The 14,048-nt window shown below is 41.6% G+C and overlaps 3 protein-coding genes across 5 annotated transcripts; 1 reads left to right on the top strand and 2 right to left on the bottom strand.

The window, feature by feature from the left end:
- Nucleotides 1–2,275: 2,275 nt before the first annotated feature.
- foxj2 (forkhead box J2) lies at nucleotides 2,276–7,256 on the bottom strand. Of its 2 annotated transcripts, none has more exons than XM_062539407.1 (10): nucleotides 6,777–7,256; nucleotides 6,147–6,479; nucleotides 5,492–5,566; nucleotides 5,213–5,293; nucleotides 4,999–5,118; nucleotides 4,760–4,919; nucleotides 4,464–4,616; nucleotides 4,235–4,336; nucleotides 3,072–3,398; nucleotides 2,276–2,795 (listed from the first exon to the last, which is right to left on the bottom strand). In XM_062539407.1, exons 2-10 carry the CDS (start codon nucleotides 6,459–6,461, stop codon nucleotides 2,701–2,703), a joined length of 1,428 nt encoding a protein of 475 aa, XP_062395391.1. In that variant the 5' UTR covers nucleotides 6,462–6,479; nucleotides 6,777–7,256; the 3' UTR covers nucleotides 2,276–2,700. The 2 variants fall into 2 exon arrangements, with proteins under 2 accessions (XP_062395391.1, XP_062395390.1); XM_062539406.1 differs by having other exon boundaries at nucleotides 4,235–4,363; nucleotides 6,777–7,252.
- Nucleotides 7,257–7,381: 125 nt separating this feature from the next.
- Nucleotides 7,382–10,420, bottom strand: isoc2 (isochorismatase domain containing 2). 2 transcript variants are annotated; one of them, XM_062539412.1, is made up of 7 exons: nucleotides 10,286–10,420; nucleotides 10,069–10,184; nucleotides 9,779–9,903; nucleotides 9,440–9,652; nucleotides 8,351–8,421; nucleotides 8,140–8,257; nucleotides 7,384–7,661 (listed from the first exon to the last, which is right to left on the bottom strand). In XM_062539412.1, coding segments are annotated over exons 2-7 (594 nt in total). In that variant the 5' UTR covers nucleotides 10,070–10,184; nucleotides 10,286–10,420; the 3' UTR covers nucleotides 7,384–7,595. The 2 variants fall into 2 exon arrangements, with proteins under 2 accessions (XP_062395397.1, XP_062395396.1); XM_062539413.1 differs by lacking the exon at nucleotides 10,286–10,420 and having other exon boundaries at nucleotides 7,382–7,661; nucleotides 10,069–10,127.
- Nucleotides 10,421–10,561: 141 nt separating this feature from the next.
- On the top strand, nucleotides 10,562–13,870 carry atg12 (ATG12 autophagy related 12 homolog (S. cerevisiae)). Its single transcript, XM_062539414.1, has 4 exons — nucleotides 10,562–10,709; nucleotides 11,297–11,433; nucleotides 11,586–11,648; nucleotides 13,664–13,870. The coding sequence occupies exons 1-4, from the start codon at nucleotides 10,565–10,567 to the stop codon at nucleotides 13,721–13,723; spliced, it is 405 nt and encodes a 134-aa protein (XP_062395398.1). The 5' UTR covers nucleotides 10,562–10,564; the 3' UTR covers nucleotides 13,724–13,870.
- The last annotated feature ends 178 nt before the right edge of the window (nucleotides 13,871–14,048 follow it).

Below are 14,048 nucleotides of genomic sequence, written 5' to 3'. Positions count from 1 at the left end.
CGCTGTCATGTGTACAGGGCTCCTGTACCCCAGTCTCTGAGCATGTGACCTCACACGCTTCTTTCTCCTGCTGGTGTGACAAGAGGAGGAGAACTAAAATGCTTGTATAAAAACAGATGATCATCTGAATTAAACGTAAAAAAAAAATAAATTTAATATGGGGGACTGGATGAATGATCCGTGCTGTCATTTTTAATTTAGATTTGAATTGTCATTTTTTAAAATAAACTTGCAGGGGTAAGTCCAAATTTGTGCCATTTGTCACATGCACATTTGGGAATTTTTTTGGACAAAAAGGGTAAGGTAAAATTTGCAAGGTGTCGATGGAGTACTAATGACCTTTATGTAGTTTTAAACTCTTTAATACAGTTAGCAGAGGTCTGGGTGATCTGGCGTCCCTCAGGATGTCCAGAGTGGAAGGACAAGGCATTGCCGTGCTGAAAGTGGAAGGCTTCTCTTAAAGCAGGATACATCCTGCACAAGTTAATGTTTTCAGCTGCTCACTTGCCAGTGGTGACTCAAAGACAGAAGCCTAATAAGTGCCACATCCTGTGGTATATCCTGTTCCTTGCCTCCAGAGTACAAGATCAGTATACATTTTCAGGCAACACAGGACAGTGCTTGTCTGAGAATCCAAACTTTGAAATCGCAACCAATAGATTGAGCCTGGGTGAAAGTCAACTGTGACTAATACCGTGTTCTTTTCCATAATGCCTTTCACAATGCCTCTTCTGATTGGCCGTTCATTTGAGTTGCGCTGCTCTGATATGTCACACCCTAATGTGTTTGTGTCATGATAAGTATTTTCCAGCCTGATCTAATTTCAGATGTACTCAGGAGAGGTGTTGGATTTCTTGTGGAATTCCCATAGTGACCAATCAACAACCAAACCTGTTTCCCTTGCTCATGACTCAGGATAATACAACAATACACAGTTTGCAAACATGCTATATGTTCTACCCAGGATCCATAATGCCCCTCCTCCCTCCTAGACCCACAACACCTCAAGAAGACCGTAGTGTCTGGTATTTCTAACACACACCCCCCCCCCCCTCCACACTCATGATGGGTTCTTTACAAACAAATTCTTCTTTGTTGCTGCTATGGTCACCATCAAGTATATCCTGTAATCCTCCACTATTCATCTATAACTTCACCTCAAATCTATGATAAAAACATGTAGTGTTGACATTTTTGTGACCTGGGAGGCGATTTCACATTACTCAACACTTGAGCTAGCTTCAATGGTCTTGAATACATATGGTTAATATTTAATTTGTATAAGGGGAAAAGTGTTGCACAGTCTGGTAACATATGCATCTCTTTAATTTAGGTGACCTTTGAGACATTGTTTGTCTTGAAGGCCGTAAAGTCATCTTAATTAAACGGATGTGCATGTGGAGTCACAGTGACGGTGTACACTTTTTCAATGTCCAGTAATCAGCAGCTCAAAACCAATCCTTAGTGTGCTATGTTATATGACATGCTCTATTATTGAAACAATGACATGATTTCACGTGGCATTATGTTTTTCTTAATAAATTAAATTTTATTAAGCAGATTGATTTACAATTATGTTATAATTGAGTTGTCTCAAAACAGATAAACCAGCATCTTTGATATCTGAGGTGTTGCCTTCTCACAAATTGTACTTGTTTACAATAGGGTTGCAGCTAACGATTATTTTCAGTTGGTTAATTTTTTGATTAGCTGATGTGTTAGTTGTTTAATTGATCAAATGTTCAAAAAAATTACATTTGTTATCAGTTCAGTGTTCAAAATGCCCAAGATTATGTCCTTCAGTGCCTTCTTCTATCCACATGCCAAACATATTTATTTTACTGTAATAAAGTAGCAACTAAAGCAGGAAATATTTTAAGTTTGTTATCGTATTGAATTTTAAGTAATTTTCATTAAAAAAAAATAAAAATACCCTAACCAATTAACCAATCACCAAAATAGTAGATTAGTAAAAGGTGATTACTTTAAGAGTAGACAACCAATCCACTGATAATTGCTGCAGTCAGAGTTTACAGAGGTGTGTCCACACATTGGTGAACATTTTTAAGATTCAAGTCACAAGTGGCAGTAGTATTATGTGACGCGGCTGATGTGAACAATGCTGGTTTAATGGGACCTTTCAGCCTTTGGATTCAGGCCATGTGAACACGCTGTATAACAGAGACTCTACAGTGGTGTCCTCTCACAGTCATGGCAGTAATAACACTTTAATCTTACCCGTCACTGCAGTGATGTAAAATCAGTCAAGCGTCAGAAGATTTTATGTTTTATTGCATTAACAAACTTGAAGTGTCAGGGCAGTCACAAAACCATTCACAACAAACACTTACAATACAGTTAAAGTACAGTTTTGCCATTTTATGGTAATATAAAGTTTGCATTTCTGAAAACAAAAACAGTTGAAATGGGTAAAGATATCATGCATTTTTCAGCATATTTTAGGCAGTCAGCTGCTTGATAAGATCTATGTTTTGCCTGGCTCAATTCTGCCAAGCTTTGACAACTTGTCATGTCATGTCAGTTGGTGTCAGAAACTCTGGCATTTACTGCACATGCACTTTGTTTAACCAGAGCAGTTAGGCCTTCCTCTCACTATACTCTGAAGGGTGTTCAACACCATTAGTGTAACATGTGTTGGTCTGTGCTTCTGCAGTCTGTTTGACATATGGGCAAGGATCATTACACAATCAATGAATCCCAATCAAAGTCATCTTGAATCTCCTCGCTGTTGGTATGCTTCATTGGTGGTCGTATCATGGTTGGGGAATGGACAGCTGTAGGACATAAATGTATAATTCAAAAATAGATACATTTAATCCAAAAATCTTTAATCTTTTCCCTACATCTACATGTAACTGAATGGTAGACACCCAGGCACAAATAATTATATCAACACATGTGTAAAGCTTGGACAGAAATGTGATCTTTCAAATCATTGACTGTATTAGTCCCTTATTAACATGCTATTTCCTGTACTCCAGCTCTACAGTATATTCCACCTGTATAAACAGACTAGGAGCAGTGTAGAAAGTGTATGAAAGACGTCCTACCCTTTGGTGACATGTGCTGGTGGGTAACTGGCTGGTTCTGGCTCTGGGGGGTCATGCTCCTCCTGATGCCCTGGGCGCCGGGCCCACTGACGGAGGGGTAGGCCAGCGGCGAGGGGTTGGTCAGACTCGCCAGCGTGGGTGCCGAGCACGGCAACAGATTCAGAGGAACGGTGGCCGGAGGAACCAGAGTGGAGGGGCTGCCCGAGGGGGAGGCGATCAGGCCCTTGTGGGTGAAGAAGCGGTTGAGGGAGTCGCAGAGCGAGGTGAAGAGCGCCGGGTCCAAGGCCCAGTCACAGAGCTCAGCCTGCCTCATGCTCTCCAGAAGGTCTAGAAGAGAAGAGCAGGTGAGGTATGTGAATCCTACAGTGTGCATCCAGAACGTTTTTCAGACCATTTCAAGTTTTCCACATTTTTTTATGTTACAGACTTATCTCTAAATGCATTCAGTTATTTTTTCCCTCATCAGTCTACACAACATACTCCAATACTCCTGGACATTCTCCTGAGATCTAGAGCACCCGAACAACTGTCAGACAATGAGAGGTAAAATCCTCTGGTCTGATGAAATGAAGATTTAACTTAATTTAAAGATTAAACTTAATTTAACTTTAATTGTTTGCTACAATTCCCGAAGGCGTGTGTGCAAGAAACCAGGCACTGAGCTACACTGATGGTTGTCCTTTTATATGCTTCTCTCATCTTCACAAAGGAATTCTGGATCTCATCCATAGTCCCCAATTACTCAATTTGGCTAGGCGGCCAGAGGAAGACTGTTGGTTGTTTCAAATCTCTTCAAATCTTGGGCACTTTCAATGCTGCAAACATTTTCTTGTATCCTTCCCCAGATCTGTGTGTTGACACAATCCTGTCTCGCAGATCTACGAACAATTTTCTCGACCTTGTGACTTGGTTTTTACTCTGACATACACCATCAACTGTGAGAAAAACGTTCTGGTTGAACTGTACATGTCCCACTAAACTTGAATGACCACCACTAAAATGATGACTACAACATGATTAATGTAACACTATATAAACTGACCACACTCGCACCAACCCAAGAAAGACCTACAATATGAATATCAGCCATACTTCAGTACATGCCAGAAAGATATTTTTTGTAGAGCATATAGGCATTTCAAACTGTAAAAACTTCAACTAACCAGGGTGACTGGAGAGGTCTATGTTCGACCAGTCCAGGCTGTTGGCGATCCTGAAACTCTCTTTTAAAGAATCAGGGTTGCTTAACCAGTCTGGAGGCACAACTGCAGGGGGGTATGCTAAAGATAAGCCTTTGGGAGAATTGATGGAGGAAAGAGAATAACATTTACAGAAAGACATTGGCTGGCAACCCATGTTAAGCATAACTTTCCTAAAATAGTGTTTGCTCACCAGTATTTTGTATTGGTCGTTCAGGCTCAGGGTTAAGGCTTGGGTTAGGGTTTGGGTTGGGGTTCTGACAAGGATGTGGAGACAGTGGAGGGAGGGTTGGAGTGTGCAGCGGGGCACTGTCATTATTCATCCCATACAAAGGCACAGAATCCGCTACAAACAAGGAACATTCCAGAATGACCATGGTGTGATGAGCATGAGAGAAAAAGATGTGCCATGCACTGGAATAACTTGCTTTGTCCAAATACAAAGTACATGGACATTCTGACCGTTGTGTGTCCTTTCATCAAACTTACATTGTGAGGCAACTCGCTCTCTCATGTTCCGGCACAGGGACTGGAAAGAGGCGTACAGGTCCGGCATGTTGAGATCCGTGAAGGAGAAGCGCGAGGGGGGTTCGGTTATGGAATGTGCCGGAAGAAAAACCAATGGGGATGCCACAGGGGGTGCACGTTGCTGCGGTAACACAAATAAACACTCTGTAAGTAAAGCGTGACACATGTGGGGTACATGTGCCTTTAAAGACGCCGTATACCTTGAAGGGTGGAGGTGACATCACATTCTTCTGGGTAGGCTGTGGGGGGACATATTCAGGCTGAACCTGAAGGGGTTGGGGCCTCACTTCCTGTACAGCTGGTCTCGGAGTAACCTGGGCCTGTAGGATTAGAGCCAGTCGTTATAACAACTCCTCAATGAAGTTACATTACTGAAAGTGTTTTGTGAAATGTGGATGAATGGTGAGTAATCACCTCAGATTCTGTGGGATATGGACGTTTAATTCCTCTTGGCTCTTGGGGTTCAGGGGGTCCATCCATTGTCCAGTAAGAACCCTTTAAGATAGTTAAAGGAGAAACTTGAAGAGGTATCTTTGGTTTTTGTTTAAATATTCAAGTAGACTTGAAACAAACTTTAAACAACTCTTGAAATAGCCTCTCCAAATAGCTGGAAGTGCATTAGCTGAAATGAATAAAATAACATTTCAAGATCAAGTTCCCAGATTTGATTGTTTTCCAAGTATGTTACATTACCTTTCCTGGATCATTCTGGGGCCGTGGGACCTTTCGGAAACACTTATTCAGGGACAGGTTATGTCGAATTGAATTCTGTGAATTAAAGTATCACAACACTAATGTCACTGTTGGCATAAAAGCATGTCTCAATACATTCATTTATATGGTAACATGGTACATCAGGACCGGTTACATCACCGGTTTTTACAAATGTACACTGTACTGTACACTGTCTGTAGTGTTAACATCTGTGCCTGATACATCTTTATGCTGGAATATTTAGCCAAAAATACAAACACGTGACTATGAAGACACGTTTTTTCAAAGACACCATTGTGCACTCTGGGAGAGTTTTCTGGTAACAGTTAAATCCACTCGGCAAGGCATGTTAGTGGCTCTTCCCCATGGATGCATTCTTCAGAGAGGAGGTAACAGAAGGGACAACTGGAGAGGTCTGTGTTTTGACCAGACATGCATCTCCAATCACTCTGGTGTTAGACCCTCTCCATTCCCATGTCCCAAACAACACTTAATGCCCCCATGCTGTTTGAAGGAACATTTCATGAGAAATTTAACTGAACTGAGCAACAAGGTAAGCCTCTCTATAATAACCCCTTTTAAGTGAGTTTACTCTTCCATTCAAATGCAAAGTTGTATGTTTGCATAATCCTACCTTCCAGCCTCGTCCTGCCCTGCTGTAGTAAGGGAATGTGTCGCTGATCCAAGTGTAAATGTCATTCAAGCTGAGTTTGCCCTGAGGGGCTGCTCGGATCGCCATCGCAATGAGCGTGGCATAGCTGTGAGGAGGCTTCCCCTTGGAGTTGCAGGGAGATGGAGCCGAGGGAATGCAGGGAGGAACGTCCCTCTCTCTCCCGCGGTCTCTCCTCTTCTCCCTCTCCACGCGCTGTTTGCCTGAGCGCAGAGTGCTTAGGCCCAGCTGTGGAAGCCAGTCTATGCTAGTTAAACTGGAGTCCAGTTCTGAGGTCATTATTATCTGCTGGTCACTCTGTTGGACATAAAGCAGACGTCACTGTTGATCTACTCAGTTCTGCACATAATAGTACACACTGTAAAAGCATCCCTTTGAAACTAACCCCTTTCAAACTATGATTAAACCCAAAGTTGGTACAGATTTATCTATTAACAAAACAGCAGTTCGGTTTGCTTGATCAGTTCCTCCTGTCGTAAAAGCAGAAGTGCAGTAGAGTATCAAAACATTGTACAGCACTTAAGTAATGGACAAGTTTCCACACATTCCTTCCAAATAGTCTCAGTGGTAATTAGCAGAGAGAGGTTAACTTACCTCTCCCCTGTCAACAGGCCCCAGGCTTCACACAGTGTCAATTTTTAATGCTGTCATCAGACGTGCAAGGCTCCGAGTCGAGCTCTGTCCTTGCGTTTCTTCGTTTGTTTTCCTCAGCTGCTCAGCCAGTGAGAGGCCCTTTCATCATTTTCAATGATTGGACTCGATGCGTTTGGTTGTTTTTGTTTTAATTTAGACGGTCAAGAAGTATTAAGGAGGGAAAAAAACTTCCTTTTTCTTTCGCTGGCTTTCTCCTCCCCTTCTTTTTCAGTGTCCTGTGAGAGTCATACGCTCCTCCTACTGTGTGACATCAGTATGTATCCACTTTTTTCTCTTTCTCTTTTACTCCCTCCCTCTCTCTCCACCTCTCTGGAATGGTAACACACCCTTGCACTCAGTGCAACTAAAACACTTCCTGGTCCAAAGTGAGCGTTTGCTACAGATATGGAGTTAGACACCCTATAGGGAGTGGACACCAGGGGGAGTAAGAATTATATTTTAACTTTGCTAGAGTCAGTGTACACTTTATAGAAGTGAATTAATACTTACCTGCAACATGAAACAATCTTTTAAAGAATTTATACAATGAGTTTTTTTCTTTCAAAACTTCTTTTATTAGATGAATATTAGACTGCACATCTCTTAAAATTTACAAGAATGCAATGGAAATAATTCTGAACTGAAACAGACTTGTCTGCTTACAAGAATCACATTTTTTTTGATCCAGCTCTCACCAAACAGGTTTTATTGTTGAGTGCATACATCAAAACGAAGTGGAACGCACTTGTTGTGAAACCAGCCCTGTCCACTCCCTGCTCCTCACATGGCGCTGAAGAAGGACACCAGGCCTGTGTCAGGGGAGGGGTGGGCCAGCAGCTTCTGGATCTGTGGACAGAGGTGCAGGACAGGACAGATAACATCATCACCGCTGCAGTGCCAGGTGAGGCCTCTGGCTGATCTGCCTTTACATACACTGACCCTTCCCCCAGAAGCCACAGACTGCTGCCCTTTACCCTGCCAGCCAAATGTTAGTATTGCCACCTTACATAGTTTACAACAACATGCAAACATGCTAGTCACGCTGTGAAGCGCATATTTTCATATTTCCATTAGACAATTATGTGTCATTTTAAACATCATCATTACTAATTAAATAATTACAAAGCGTTAGTAACAAGAGTACCGTATTACAAGCTAATGGTAAGTTGTTGAGGAGGATACATTCTACTGTATTTTGTTTTAGTTTAGCTTTTCATGGAAGAACACCTGCTCTGCAATGCAGTACTCTGACTGGAGAACATATGAGTTGGGTTGTTCTGGTTATCCTTCTGAGCAGCGCTTGGGACATGCAGTATTTCCATACCTCTTTGAAGTTGGGATGCTTCGCATCCTCCACCAGCTGCAGCAGCAATCCCTCAGTTGTGGTGAGAAAAGCCCCACTCTGCTTCAGACGAGACAGTGCAAACAACCGGTCCGTCTGACTGGAAGAGATAAGCAAATATACAAACACTGTCGATTTTCAAGCGATTATAATTCTAACAATCATGTGAGTCTGTGTGCAATGTGTCAGGTACCTCCGGGAGGACACAGCGTCTGCCACAATATGCACCTCTATGCCTCTGTCCAGGAGGTCAAAGGTTGTGCACTACAAGAGAAATAGACATGCAAACATTATTACAATTTTACTGGTGTCCTTAGTAAGCGATCTTCCCTGTTTTTGCATCCAATTAGAAGTATGATACAGGGATGCAAACAGGTAAGGAGTCAAAAATGTGAGAACTGGGGTGCTGTAGCACAGTGGTAGCAAAGATTGCAATAGGCGCCTATACACAATCTTTGGCATCAGATTCTTTACCACAAATGGGCTCAGTGTTCAGGGGGTCCCAGAATTGAGTCCAGTCTGGGGTCATTTCCCAAACCCACTGACCATCTCTCTCCCTCACTCACTCACTTCTGTCATCATATCATGTCAAATAAGATTTATACGTTGACAGACACAAGAAGATGGTTGGCAGCTGCCCTGAAGAGGTTATAATTAAACAACACAGATGTGTATTTTCTTTAAAAAATTAGTAAACGATTGAATTTAAAATCTTGGTTTAGAAGAGCGATGGATTTTCGTAAGAGCTTAAGGTATAACTTGGTTACATTGGAATTGTAAGTAAACCGTGTGTCCAGACCAAAGGGTTGGGTGTCTTCTACTTCTAGTCTTTCTCTTCTACTCCCTCTCCTCCAACCCCTTAAATAATTTCTCCTCAGACCAGCACAAATTTTGTTGGTGACTTATTTTGATAGCAAAAAGACAAGTCTCACCAGATACAAAGGTGATAAATTTGCACGTATGATGACAGCTCGTAACATTCCATAAATAAAATGGTAGTATTATAATCAGGGCTGCTGTTGGAATTGGAAATGTTGGGCTCTGTGAAAGAATATAATATTGGGCCCCCTAATGATGATGTTCCATTTATGGCACCCTTGAGCGGAAGCTTACGGAGGGCTATGGAAGGCTATGGCACCCCTGATGAACAACCTTTCAAACTCCACAATAAATCTCTGTAAATCACATTGTGATTTGATATTATTCACATCAACTAGTTATATATTGCACTCAAAAACATGCTCTGCAATTGTTGACGGTTGAGATACTAGGCAACATATACCGCAATGCAAGCTTGAGCCTCAATCCCACACAGGATGGCCTTCTTGGGGTCCCCAAGTGTCTTTAGCTCACTCTGCACCTCCTCAATCAGCATGGAGAACTTGGTCTTAGCGTGAGGCTTCAGGTCTGAGGCCCCCAGCTCTGGCACAGTGGGACCCAGCCCTTTGGGGTACTGCTCTGTTACAATGGGAGGGATGCCGAGAGCCCGACAAGCCTGTGAGAGCAGAGAAACTGAGGTAAGTCAAGTGGCTTCTTTTGAATGTGAGGACGTTGTAATACTCTATTGGCTTAAAGAGAACAAGCCACATCTGCACTACAAAATACTGGGACTGATACGTACCTGCAGCACTCTAGCTGCGTTGCTCACAATGTTGTTGAACTGGAAAATAGTTGGACGGAATTTTTCCTGCATGTCACAAAGCAACAGCACAGTTCCTTTGGACGAAAGTCTTCCAATGCTCCCCACTGCAAGTGAGATTTGATAACATGTCTGAATGCAACATCACATTCATTTCAAATAGTGTCAGTCCTTGCCTACACGATTACAGAGTTAGCAGCATTGTCTGAATTCAACTCAAGTGTTTGATTACATGAGCAAATCCATAAAAGCCACAAGCCCTGTACACTTACTGCTGACGACGAGGTGACCACGAGGCAAGTTTGGACGAGGACAGGTCTGGGTCACTGTTGTTGAGACTGGTTTTTACAGTATCAAAGTTTCCGCCCCCCTTTCTTATTGGAAAGTTCTAAAATGACATTCAGTTATTTAGTAAGGATTTTCTCAAGACGACACTGCTTCCAGGCAGGTGATTCCCACACGAAAACAGAATGTAGGTTGAAAACAAACCTTGGCCTCGATGAGCGCTACAGTGGTGTAACCGTTGGACCTTTTTATTTGTTTGGGATATCTAATGTAAAACTGACATGAAAGCCCACCAGACAGTATTCGGAATATAATGCAGCTTTCTGACGCATGTTGAGGTGCGCGAACAAAACAGCAGTACTGATGGGCAGGACATAATATCTCTCAGCCAGTTAGAAAACACGCATTAGCACATGGGTTGTTTGGATTGACAGATTTTTCAACCAGCTGAATGCAACAACCGAAGACTCTTGACGTGACGTAATGTCAAATTTGCACTCTACTAACGCAGATCCCTTTGCGAAGATGTCAGATAATGCTGACTCTCCAACAGAAACTCAAAAAGAAGAGCCATCTACGCAGCAGCCTCCAAATGAGGACTCCGGACCTGCAGATGAAAAGAAAAAGAGTAATTATCTTTACATTAGCGTTTACAAATTGAATTTCTTTCGCTGAATAGCTACCATAATCAGGCCAGCTATGTTGCAAACTAGCTAGCTGTGTTCTACTTCCGTATTTCATTTGGACGAACATTTCTGAGAGCGAATGAATGGATAGATAGCGAGGAATTGTCCAATAATTATGCCAGAAATCGTTAGGGGTGGAACCAATTTGCTTTGTTTTTGTCATATGAATATTCGAAGTTATCATGATTTAAAAAAATACCACACTCAGATACACAGGAGTACACTTCTCATTCATGGGGAAGCCTTTGTTATTTGTTGTGTTTCTGTTTTGTTTATGTTTATGTTGTTTATGTTTTAGGTTTTAGATTAATATAATTAGAATGCAATGCCTTTCCGATGCGGTCGTGATCAGAGCATACGTTCGGTTTTTGATCTGTTCCTCATTATTCTCCCCTTTTTTTTTTTTTTTTTTACTACAGATCAACGTTATAACAGGTGTCTTATGGCTTGTATTGATGTCACTTGGCAGTTGTCTGAAAGGGTGCACCTCATGTGGTTCGCAGCATCCATATTTGCCTTTTCTTCACAGTTGATGTGTTGCTGAAGGCTGTTGGAGACACTCCCATTATGAAGACCAAGAAGTGGTCTGTTGAACGAGGAAGAACAGTGCAGTCCCTTTCACAGTTTATCTCACGATTTCTAAAGCTTGAGCCTAGTGAACAACTGGTAAGACACTTCTATTTCTCTATTAGTTCCTACCGGAGGCTCAGTTTATTTCTTTGCTCTGTGTTTTAGTCAACATGTGAATTGTTTTCAAAAATAGTATAAAGTTGACCTGGAATAATGGAAGATGTTTTTTTTTTATGTCTCTTCCCTAGTTTATTTATGTCAATCAGTCCTTTGCACCATCACCTGACCAAGAAGTTGGAATTCTTTTTGAGGTAAGTGGTTGGCTGCTAAATTGTAGGCTACTAACAATCAAGTTCAATCATTGTTAGAATCATTGTTGGAATATTTGTATATATGTAATTGAAAAACCTACCAAATATATTTCCCAGCCACATGTAAGCCATAGTAGTTACATAGTGTTTTTGTTAGTCAGGGGATTTAATTTCAGAAATGCTCAAGAAAGGTGTTACATTCTTTGTGCTGTGGACAACCAAGCCTATTTAACATTACACAATATGACACCGGATACAACCACAATGCGCACCTGAATGGTGACCATTACAAACATGCCACATGTTTCACCCACAATCCGTAAAGGCCCGTCATGATACAACATCTGCTAGTAGCCTGAAGGCCCAAAGTCACAAAATCGCCATCAAGGCAACCTCTGTGCTCTCAAAACAACATCACCAACAGAGCAGCCTCCATAAGAATGTTATCAAGCAGGCACCTTGATAGGTGTGTCATTGAATTAGGCACAACAAGAAGGCTCAACAGTGGTGTCTAGCGTCCTGGGCCCACCCCTCATGGTTGGAAGAGAAGCTCCACACTCATAATGGGTTCTCTACCATCAAATTCTTTGGACATTCCTCTTTGGTGTTGTGGCTGGTTATGGTCCGATCAGCAGCATAACCAAAATACAAGCGGACTCCAACAAATGTCAACAAAATCTTCGGTCATTCCTCTTTGTTGCCGTGGCCATTTCTGATCTGATCAGTAGCAGCCAGACACAATGCAAAGCCCTTGATGTGGGCATCAAGAAGTATTCCTCCAGAAACTTAGCACCAAGATTTCATATGAGTCAGTTCAGACTGCAGCATGACCCCAAGTAGTCTGTGAGCGCCTCCGCTATAACCATTGACTTGCCTTTTCAGCAGCCTTAGGTAACTATTTTTCAGCTCCTTTCAGTGAACATCCTTGAAAACCAAAATCCAGCTGAAGTGTTGTGGATATGTTTGTGTCCAGGTGTAGTGACATTGGGTCAGACTAGTTTACATAGATATAACAGAGGACATAATGGTACTGGCTTGTAATAAACCAGTATGCTCCTTGTTGTCGATGGATGCTGTGACTTTATCCCTCTGCCCTTGTGGTCATTCGTTAGAGGTTTACTCTGTAGAACTAAGAAAAATAGAGGAGGGGAGTGTCGAGTACTCGGCTAATATCTGGCCCTTTTGTCAGCAGTTTCATATCATAAGAATATTAACCCTCTGGTGTCAAGGCAGTGCAGAGATGGTCATGTATGCACTGCAGAGGCTGTATGCATCAGTGGTGCATCGCTATTCCGTACAGTGCTCTTCAGACTGGTCTGTTAGATGCTAATGTGGACACAAAGGAGCTGATATGGGTACCCCATGGGGACATCAGCGGTCACAAATGAAGCTATTTAAAGTGTGGGGAGTTCCATTTATCCAGAGATAAACATGGCATCCTCCTTTGCAGTCACATTTGCAAAGATAGTTTTCTGGAAGCATCAAGGATTCTGTAGTTACACCAGTAAACCTCAAGAGGGGGCTACAAGTGAACGAGTCTGATTTTTTCTAATTTACATTTATTCATTTAGCAGATGCTTTTATCTACAAAATGACGATTGACTTTCAAGTTATATTGCAAAGCAGACCTTAGCAACACTACTACTAGTGGATGAGAATGCAGAAGTTTAAGTATTAGTCAAAGTGTCGGCAAAGGAGATGTCAAGTCACTTTTATTTATACAGTATTTAGCATTTTCTGTATGCACATAGTGGTAGCAGCAGAAGGATGTTGAAAGAAGGTGTCAGGTGTGTTAGGAGAGGAAGCACTAATATCATACCAGATGAGAAAATGATCAAAGTTGGGTATTTTGATTTAAACCATTAGATATTATTTTAGAAAATTATAATTTTTTTGTAAGTGGACTGGACATTTAATTCTCTTTTAACAAGCTGACATTGTAAAACTGCCTGAAGTGTTTGTGAAATGTGATTCCTGAATAATTAACAAGTAAATCTTTGTTTTTGTTTTTCTAGTGTTTCAGCAGTGATGGCAAGTTGGTTCTCCACTACTGTAAATCCCAAGCCTGGGGCTGATTCATCATGACATTTTTTATGTGATCGCACTCACACTTACTCACACAAAACCAAACACATTTTTATCTGTGTGTTTACTGTTTATGTTGTCAATATGTTGGTTTTTTGTAAATAACAAAGTGTAAATAAATGAATGTTTCAGACAAATCTTTCCATGTTTCTCATCCTTTGGTCATAATACCAGTGAATTTGGTGGGACATGGTTTTGATGCAGATAATAAAAAAAACCTCATTGGGACATAATCTGAAAAGCTCACATAATTGTTGTGTTGAAGCATTGCGTTTAGCGCGGTTATCATGTTTGGATTCATCTTCAGATTACTTA

Source organism: Sardina pilchardus, chromosome 6 (assembly GCF_963854185.1).
Source record: "Sardina pilchardus chromosome 6, fSarPil1.1, whole genome shotgun sequence".
Classification (NCBI taxonomy): domain Eukaryota; kingdom Metazoa; phylum Chordata; class Actinopteri; order Clupeiformes; family Clupeidae; genus Sardina; species Sardina pilchardus.
This window is presented reverse-complemented; position numbering and strand designations above follow the sequence as displayed.

What these genes read in the sequence shown, in the direction of transcription:
- foxj2 (XM_062539406.1), bottom strand. Translation starts at nt 6,461, where the DNA reads ATGACCTCAGAACTGGACTCCAGTTTAACTAGCATAGACTGGCTTCCA. An exon ending in AGACCTCTCCAGTCACCCTG is followed by an intron (nt 3,399 to 4,234) that starts GTTAGTTGAAGT and finishes CTTCTCTTCTAG; the next exon opens with ACCTTCTGGAGAGCATGAGG. An exon ending in CCAGCACATGTCACCAAAGG is followed by an intron (nt 2,796 to 3,071) that starts GTAGGACGTCTT and finishes TATGTCCTACAG; the next exon opens with CTGTCCATTCCCCAACCATG.
- isoc2 (XM_062539412.1), bottom strand. An exon ending in ACGCAGCTAGAGTGCTGCAG is followed by an intron (nt 9,653 to 9,778) that starts GTACGTATCAGT and finishes CTGCTCTCACAG; the next exon opens with GCTTGTCGGGCTCTCGGCAT. An exon ending in AGGCTCAAGCTTGCATTGCG is followed by an intron (nt 8,422 to 9,439) that starts GTATATGTTGCC and finishes TTTCTCTTGTAG; the next exon opens with TGCACAACCTTTGACCTCCT.
- atg12 (XM_062539414.1), top strand. Translation starts at nt 10,565, where the DNA reads ATGTCAAATTTGCACTCTACTAACGCAGATCCCTTTGCGAAGATGTCA. An exon ending in TGCAGATGAAAAGAAAAAGA is followed by an intron (nt 10,710 to 11,296) that starts GTAATTATCTTT and finishes TTTTCTTCACAG; the next exon opens with TTGATGTGTTGCTGAAGGCT. An exon ending in TTGAGCCTAGTGAACAACTG is followed by an intron (nt 11,434 to 11,585) that starts GTAAGACACTTC and finishes TCTCTTCCCTAG; the next exon opens with TTTATTTATGTCAATCAGTC.